We start from the raw sequence: 9,434 nt of genomic DNA on the forward strand, positions 1-9,434 counted from the left end.
TTAGGGCTTCATAAGAGATGCGCAAGAATTCCCCATTCTGGAGACAAACACACATCAGGATGCACAACTGAAATACCACAAACAAAAACCCCCTGCATAAAACTCTCACTCGATCTCTCTGTAAATCACATGATTAAAATGGTTCCGTGTTTCACATTTAAGACAATGCTGCACCATATATAGCATCAGAGCGCGCGCTGCAGAAACCGCAAAGGCACAGCATGCTGTTCTTGTGATCCAGTTCTCTTCGACAATCTCATAAGACAATTTTAATAGTCAAAAGGGAACATGAATAAGGAACGGATGAGCCATTTGGTCTGTTGAAAAAAAGGAAAAGCAGAGGCTTGAAATGCTGCAGAGGAGGAACTTGATTTTTAACACAGATAAGAGAAGACAATCAAAGGTTATATAGGAGGCACTCCACTGAGGATTGAGGGCTGGGGGAAGGGAGGGCAGAAGAGGGGGAAAAGTCTGGTTGTTCTTCTTTTTCTTGACCCAGGACAGGAGTTAAGCACATCCCACAGAAAACATTTTAGTGACAGCAGAAGGAGGTAGTATTGGGGAAGTGGCTAAAAGAACAAATGTATTTGTTGCAGTCTCATTATCCCTTTTATACCTGATTCACCTTGGTGGAGATTCAGCTTACACAGAAAAGTGGCCTGTGGTAACTTCTCAAATGTTTCTGTTAGATTTCATACATACTAATGAGAGAAAAATGGATACACTTCAGGAAGAATATGCAGCGGGTGAAGAGGAGTTAAATGACTGAGTTGAAAACTCCATAAAAGTGTTTCAGGAAACTCAGGAACCTATAGTTTATAGCACTTGTAAGAAAAGTACATGTTAAACCAGCATAAACTCTTCCCAGTTGTAAGAGACCGTTGAACAGAAAGAGTTGCATAAACACTGATGTATTGAATGGGTGAAAGATGAACCCCATAAACCCTCAGCATTTACAGGCACAATTTTAGACACACAGCCGGGATTTCTCCTACTCACATTTTCCATCACAGGCAGTCTCAAGTCCCAAAAGTAAAAGAAGGTGCAGTGCCATCCAAATATTTCACCTCAGCTCAGATACCCATCTTTTTAACACCGTAAATTCTTTGAGTACGGAAAGCACATCTACATTAACTCATAAAAATATAAGCTGCTAGAGAATAAAGTTTTAATTATTTACATTTCAATAGACAACAGAACCTTAAGTTCATAGTATGCAGAGAGTCAGAGACCTCAAAGTAATGTCTACTGAAAATGTACACTTGAAATTCTGGTCCTTTTATCTATAGTGTCTTGTAGGAAAACTGGGACACGAGTGATGGCGTAACATAAAACCCCCGATTAAAAATGAAAGTGAATTTTTAGTTGACTGTTCTAACTCTAAAGGCATACAGAAAGCTCCTACTGTTGCTACCAGAGAAAAATTTGAGAGAAGTTATTTTTCATAATCTTAAATACTCATACTATCCAAGCCCTTTCAAACCAAGAACAAAAGCTTTATAGTCCACATCTAAAAGACGATTGGGAAGCACTGCAGCAATGAGTGATCACAGCTACAACAAAGGAGTAACACCACAAGCAGAGCTCCTGCTTTGGCTCAGATACTTGTGCTCAGCTCCCTGCTTTTCTTAAGCCCCTTCTCTCCCCTACTCCAAAGCCATCCTGCCCATGGACCAGTTTTGGCCAAGTTTTGAAGCTCGGTGGAGGTCTCACTGTAAGTATATGCCAGTAAGTTTCACCAAAGCTGCTGCATGGGTAGAAGAGACAAGCCCACGCTCCCTGTTAGGAAACAGCTGCTCTGAGCTCAGGCGCTCATTTTCTGCCTGCCCTTCTGGCAAGCTAAGCAACACCAAACTAGCCACCGCACCCCACTTCTTTTTGACCAAATGGTAACTAGGGATCAAGGAAAGATGCCAACTACTGCAGAGCTGTCAGGAATGGTTTAGCAGATACAGAGTAAAACTGACAATGGAGGGGCTGGGGCTGGGGTGGGCACTGCAGATAGAGGGCTTGGGAGGGAGAAGAGGGACAGAGACCTTCCACTGGCAGAAGAGTAGCAAGAGCAGACACAAGACAACTCCCCAAGAAACCAGGCTAACTAGTTTTGTTGCTCTCGGAACAATTTTTTCATTAGAGGACTGCCAAGAGAGCAGGTTTCATGCCATATAAAGGGCACATGCCCACCCATCCTTATAAACTAATATGACTAATACAGTGCAAAGCACCATGTAAGATATAAGATGATAGATAACCTTTCTACTCAAGCTGAGCATCTAGTTTTCTAATACATTTGTATCCAGACTGAGCACCTCAACAGGAATTCTACTCATTTATAATAACAGAAAAGGTTCTCATTTGAGATGATAATATGCACAGCTTGAGCTGAGACACTACAACACAACTAAGTGCATCCAAAGCAGTTCAATTCCTTTATTTTGAAATTCATGAGAGGCACATAAACATAGTTAACTGTTACTAATGATCTAACTTGTTTAAATTGCTGTTCCTTTTTCCTGAAAGATAACCCTCTTTTCCTACGGGAATGCTTTTTGCATGCTTAACATGCAAATGTTGTACTTCAGAGCTGGTACTTCAGCTTTTTCTGTAGTTTGAAATCATAAGTTACTGACACACTGCTGTTGACATCACCTTGCCATTGCTTGACAGCTACTGTGTTAGCATTTTCAGTAGAGATTTCTTCTGGAGGAGGCAGATGGAATTACCTTCTCACTATGCAACAGACTCTTCAAATGGGAGCATTACAACAGATCACCATGTGCTTCTCCTGTGGACTGTGCTTTGGGGAAATCAGAGCTATCTCCCTACTGACGAGAGCTACTGCAGTCTCCTGGAACAGTAAGGAGTTCAATTTGTACCATTAACACCAAGTTATGAATTCTAAATTACAAACTGCTTTGTTTGCCAGGATTTTAGACACATTAGACATTACACTGTATTAAAAACACCCAAACCTTTCTCTAAGTAGATGCTATGAAAAGAACACACAACTTGTTACTCCTGTAGCTTTCAAAATCACAGTTTTCCATACTCTGTGGAGTTTGAGGCATGAAAACACTCATACATTTACAAGACTAGTAGATCCGTAAAACAAGCCATTCTCCTTATAACTCTGGGCCCAGAGGAAGAGCCAGGACCGTGCTTTTCAGAACATAGAGTTCTCACTATAGAAGTAAAACCCTAACCTGAACAAGATTTTAATTTTTTTTTTAAATCTGCAGACAACTCAGCCAAAGTTAACTTCTTTCTCTTTTTCTCAGTGCAGACTGCACTACAAATTCTGCTAGTGTTTTAGCAAAAGGGTTGCCTGTAGGAAACAGTCTGGCTTCACCCACCAACTCCTACTATGTGTGTCAAAACAGTGTCTTCTGACCATTGTCTAGCCAGTCTGTATTACAGCCGATCACCTACAAAAACTTTTGGGATAGGTAATAAAATACAAGTCAACCATAAGTCAGAACAAACCACAAGAGCCCCACTCTTTCTGAGCTTCCAAGGGATGTGGAAAGCAGACACAATCCATTCAATTCACTAACAGCATAATACAGCCATTGTTTACAAAAGCAATGTTAAAAGCAAAACATGTTTTGATAACGAGAAAGAACACATGAAATGGTTTTAAACTAATGAAAAGCTATTTTACAGTATCCCTTATGTATTTCTAGGTGTGCTTTCTTGCAAACAGAGCTCTGGGTAAGTTACGTGCGAAAAGAAGAAATAATCTAGTAAGAAAGTGTTCATTCATGTTTTTCTACTTTAAAACATTTAAAAAAAAAATCTGAATGAGATGTAACTGAAGGAACTGTAGAAGACTCGAGGCAACAAGTGTTCACAGATTTTTTTCTACTCTGCTGACATTCCCTCAACTTCTACACATTTGGTGAGAAAGGGCTATTTTCACCTTTCCGATTAGCTTAATAGCTAATTTACCTGATGGATCACAACGACACAGCAACAGTGGTCTAAATAAGCCAGTGTTCACTAGCATACAACAGAAATGCTTCAGAAAGACACAGTGATGCCGGCAGTTTCCACGGGAGGAAAACAATAGACTAGCTCATGAACCTCCTTTCATCTTATTCACACCAGTCCTCCTCAGTGTTCACAGCCAGTATGTAAGTAATATAATTTAGGGTTATAGAAGAGGCATAACCAAGTAAATACATACTAGCAGTGAATTACAGACTAAGACTGAGTCCATCAGACACCAAAAGCAAGACATTGAGCAATACGTGAGCACCTCAGCACAGGCGGGTGGGGCAAGCAGCACAGAGAAGCAAAACTGAAAGGGAAAGAGTGATGTGATGAAAGAAGCAGCTACAACTTTACTACACCATCTTCTGCTTTGATTATTAGGAATCTTTTATGATACTACATTAAGCTTGGCTTCCCAATTGATCTACTAACTGAATACATATGTTTAACTCTTAATACATGAGCAGGGACTACAAGGAGCAAAAAACCCAACCAACCAGGAAGAAGAAATAGTTGGGGGAACAACGGCTTTCTCTTTTCCTGTTTCCTTGTTAGCTTCACATCATAACAGTTATCTAATCTTTTAAGAATAACCTTTAAAAATACACTGGTGTCTGTGGGGTTTCAATTTCTCTTTTATTCTCAGTATTTACTCGAAATTTTCTATTGTGTCTCCTCTTTTCTAAAGCTTCCCTTCCTCTGTCTTTCCTTTACCCAGGCACACATCAGCTGTGTATTGTGCCCTTTGCCAAAGACGCAGAAATGCAACAAGCCGTAAGCCCTGCTTCTGCACCTGCTGTATGTGAACATCTGCAGAGACCAGCGTCACCTCATTCATTAGCCATGCGCTAAAGGCACATCCTTGCTCTTCTTCATAGTACATAGCGCAGTAGTTCTCAAACCAAAATAAAATGTAAGGAACACTATAAATCCTCTCTATGCTGGTTTGAACTCAACTGCAGTGTAAAACAGAAGCACACAAAGGGGGGAAAAAAACCCCACACCAAAAAAACCCAAACACAAACCCCCTTTCTTCTCCCTTGATGAGATGACCTTTTATCAAGAGTGTAAACAAAATTCAACAGGTTAAAAACAACCAACCCCCCCGCCAAAACAAAACCCACAGCAGAAAAAACTCACAGGGAAAAAAAAAAAAAAATCCTTGTTCACCAAGTATGATTTAGACAGGTAACAACTGTAAAATTCAGTAACAGCAATAAAAATCAGCAAGTAATTTTCTTATTAAATGACCACTTTAATAGTCTGTATGTGCAGACATTAAGAATAAAGCTGATTTGTGAGCAAAAAGTGCCAGACGTCTAGAAACCAGATTTATAGATGTGAAAGTTCTTGCATGAACAGGAGCCAACCCTTTCAACAATTTTCACACAAATGAAACCCTAATGAACTCAGAAAGGCTCTTTGCAGCTTCTCTATGCCTGTGGAGGAGAAACTATTCACCAGCACCCAGCCCTGACCCACTCTGTGATCAAGACACAGAGCTGGGACTTGGGAGGTCGAGGTTCTGTTCCCAATTCAGCCACAGACCACCTGTGCGACCCTGGGCAAGTCTCTTAATCTCTGAAGCTTTGTTCTTCGTTTAAGAGAAGAAATGCATAGCCCTAATGTGCCTTCTGTCATACTGGTCAGACCGTAGTGGGTATAGAAAACCTTCACATCACGCCTGTAAAATGTGAGTCTATAACCTCGCACAGCTCCTCTCAGGACTACTGTAACAACTGTCCATGCCCCAGACCTCCAGTATTAAAGACTATCTAAAATTTGGTTCCAAGTGTTTATAGTTTTAAGCACGATTTTCCCAGAAAGCCGGTACTATTTACTCACACAGACAGACAACTAAACCATAGTAATCTGGCAAGTTTGGATACACTGCTATATTTGCAACTCTCTCATATTAACATTTCACGTAATATCTCAACAAGCATTACTTTACAACTATATTTCTACTATTTTAAGTCCAAGTGACATTTTGCCTGTGGCTTATGTTCCAGTCCACATATGTAAAGCTAACACAAAAGGCTGTGAAATACCATTGGCGTTCAGTAAAGTTATCCAAAAACCTAAGTCCTGCAGAAAAAAGTAACTGATTATTTCTAATGGAAAGATGTCTTTACAAGTTTGCCCAGATATAAAGTACATGCATGCCTTTTATTTCTATCTAGGGATATCAAAGCACGTATTTTACACAAATAGCAAGAAGTACAAGGACCTACAGGTCTACTAAGTAGACCTATATGGAGCTTAAAATAGTTCTCGGTACTTTTGGGGTTTTTTTTCCTTTTCATTTCAGCTCCTTTACTTAAACATGTCAAACGCTCAGTAACGCACTCCTTAGTTTCCTACGCTGCTTCCAAGTTTTACCAAGTCTGACAAATACTGCGCATCACAGTGCCACTCTGTTTACCCTGCCTGGAGAAAGCCAACATCCTCCTGAAGTTTCCTCCTGAAGACAGAGAAGGGTGAATATCATCCTGACCGACACCGCCTGCAAGTCAGATTTACATAACGCCGAGACGCGGCCTGACAAAACCCCGTAAGCCCTAAATCCTTTCTCCTGCCCGCTTAAGTGGGACGTTTTCAGCCTCAATGACACTGGGCTTCTTACTTGGGGGGGGGGGAATAAATACACCCGTAAGGTGGTCAAGGAGTTGTTCCATGTATCAGGGAAACGGATTAACAACAGAAAAATAGAGAGGGGAAACTTCTCTGGGGGAAGACATGAGGGGCAGAGCCCCCCGGCGGGGCTGCCGGAGCCCTCGTGAGGTCTCTGCCCCTCGCCGCCTCTCTGAAGGGCCTTGTCCCCAAAGGAAGCGCCCCAGACCCCCCGCTTGGGCCTCCTCTCCCCCTTCCCCGTCCCTCGCTTCTCCACAGGCGACCCCGGGCCGGCACCCCGCCGCCATGAGGCGCCTGAGGGCGGGCTCCCGCCGTCCTCGCCCGCGGCCCCGGACAGGCGCCTGAGGCGGACGGGGGGACAACAGGTAAACCCGGCCCCGGAGGGAGCGCCTGGGGCGGGGGGGGGGGGGGGGGGGGGGTGCGTCTCCTCTCGCCCGCCTGAAGGAAAGCGTGAGACGGACGAAGGGAAAGCAAACCCCGGCGGGGCGCAGGGGGAGAAGGCGGGTGATGAGGGTTCCTCCCCGGCCGGCTGGCCCGGCGCCCGCGACCCTCCCCGTCCACTCACACACACAGAGCTCCACCACGTAGGCGTAGTAGGACCAGGCCACGACCAGGGCGATGAAGGCCACGGGCACCCAGGCCAACACCTTCTGGCAACACTTGAGGACGTGGGACGGCGCCATCTTCCCTGCCGGGGCACCGCAGGAGGCATCAGCGCCGGCGCTGCAACGGGCGGCGGCGGCGGCGGCTGCAGCTACAGCCGCCGCTGCGGAGCCGGCCCCGGGCGGGCAGGCGGGCGGGCAGGCCCTGGGCGGGCCGCAGTGGGCGGGAGAGGGGCGGCCCCGGCGTCCGCCACCGCCTCCTTCCCGCGGGCTCCGAAGCGCCTCAGCGTCCCTCCGCCGCCTCCTCCCGCCGCCGGCCGCCCCTCGCCCTCCGCCGGGAGGGAGGCGAGCGGGTCCCCCCTCCCACGGGAGGGGTCGGCTGTGGGATTTGCACCGGCGGGGCCGTTTCTGGGCGGGATCCTCCTCCAGCCATAAAAACCGGTCTTAAAGCTCAGCGTCGCTCTTTTGCGGTCCTGACCGGGCGGGCAGGTCCGTGTCGCGCACAAAGGCGGCGGGACGGGTCCGGGCAGCCGTACCCGGGTCCCTGCCGGGCTGTTTCCTCCTCCCGCTCACCAAGTCCATGCGCTCACAGGGCTCGAACAGCGTGTTGGATGCTGCGGAGAACATTTATTTAGCAATAACTTACTGCGCTGTCTTCTGAACTTCAGTTCAAGCCCGACAACCGCGGGCAGCACCACCACCTTCCTGAAAGGCACCGCCACAGGCGCGGCTTTGCGGGGCTGATCCTCTTGAACGTGGACGCTTTTAACGCTTGAATTTTTTAGCCTTACTAGCGGCCCCGGGCATGACAGAAACCCCCCATTTCTCTCCAAAACGGGAGGGTGCTCGCGCCGGGTGCGCTCCCGCCCACGGGTCGCGGTCGGCAGCGCGGCGGCTGCCGCGGGGCTGCGGCGCCACCTGGCGGCGGCGGGAGGGGCCGCCCGGGGCTGAGGCGGGCCCGCGCCGGGAGCTCCGGCGGCGGCGGGGGGAACGTCTGCGGGCCCCGGAGCAGCTGGAAAGACCAAATCCACAGGGCGAGGGGGTAAGGCTTTAACAGCCCAGAGGTGCGGCACGGGGAGAGGGGAGCCCCGAAGGGGAGAAGGCTCGGAAAAAAAACCAGCAAGGGGGGGTGGTGGGGGGGATGGCCGGTGTGGGTGGGCCGAACCTGGACTTGGGGAGCAAGCAGTCCTTTTGAGGGTGAAGAGGCCGAGGGGCTGATAGCGGCGGTGGGATTGCCTTGGCAGAAGGGCAGGGCGAATATTACGGCCTTGCCTGCTGATGAGGTGATGGAAAAAATGCTAAGACGAGTGACCAGGAATTCAGAAAACTCTGAGACTCTTAACAGCTAATGGGGGGGGGGACGCCCCAGACAAATGCCCGAGCGGTGGCAGCCTGTACGTGTGGGAATGTGCGTGTGCCTTCATCTGGGTATCAGAGCAGAGAAAGGAAGCGGTGACCTCTGATCTTGGCATACACAGAGTAACTGTGGAGCAGGGAGATGTGCCCAGGGACCATAGAAAGATGGAGGTCGGTTTGGGATCGACTCAAGTGTGTGGGAATGCTAGAACATGGGAGCGGGATCAGGGCGGTAAGGAAGGGGCTTGCAAAATTGTACATAGTAATGCAAGGGCTGCTCAAGAGAGGGACTGCAGGAGAGGGAGAGAGCTGGTGGAACGGCTTGGTCTGGCCCATTCCTAACGGAGAGCTGGAAGGCATGAGGAGTGACTGGTTGCATGGACGGCACCTTGGTTATGGGGACTAGTCACTCTAGAGAAGTACTAAGAAGGATAGAGCAGTTTGGATTCAACATGAACTAGGAAAATCTTGGGCTGATGTGCTGATTATCAGGGATATTGTTAAAGTATTCCAGTTCCTTTAATCTTCATTCTGTTTGTTAAAGCTGTAAAAACATGCAACAGCTGCTGGCATGTGCTTTCCCTCAAGATCTCAAGGGAGTTTTAACATTTAGTCTCCAGACAATGGGAACAGATTTAAATGCTTGGTGTCCAAGTAATGAGTATTTGTTAATAGTCCTTTTAGAAGTAGCTAATTTTACCTTTGAAGGGGTGTGGAATGAGTAAAAATGGAAGAAATAGGTTTTTGTATGGGAGCACAATATGGGGCAGATGCAGAAGTTGCATGGAGTCTGCATGGTACCTTTGCACCCAAAGTAATACTAGAGGTACGCAGTTATATCAGCCTATA

At 47.0% G+C, this 9,434-nt stretch overlaps 1 protein-coding gene across 12 annotated transcripts in view; it reads right to left on the reverse strand.

Annotated features, from left to right (window-relative positions):
- ZDHHC20 (zinc finger DHHC-type palmitoyltransferase 20) overlaps positions 1-7,445 on the reverse strand; it is a 50,171-nt gene extending 42,726 nt beyond the window's left edge. For 8 of the 12 annotated variants that reach the window (XR_008238885.1, XR_008238884.1, XR_008238881.1 and 5 more), the window contains exon 1: positions 7,193-7,423. Coding sequence is in view for 3 of the 12 variants with exons in the window: in XM_052812138.1 (XP_052668098.1) it covers positions 7,193-7,310 (118 nt within the window). In the remaining 9 variants the exon portion in view is untranslated. Of the gene's footprint in view, positions 1-7,192 lie in introns of all 12 variants that reach the window. The other 4 variants (XR_008238887.1, XR_008238886.1, XR_008238888.1 and 1 more) reach the window with 3 other exon arrangements.
- Between the last annotated feature and the right edge of the window lie 1,989 nt (positions 7,446-9,434).

This window comes from Harpia harpyja, chromosome 17, assembly GCF_026419915.1.
Source record: "Harpia harpyja isolate bHarHar1 chromosome 17, bHarHar1 primary haplotype, whole genome shotgun sequence".
Lineage (NCBI taxonomy): Eukaryota > Metazoa > Chordata > Aves > Accipitriformes > Accipitridae > Harpia > Harpia harpyja.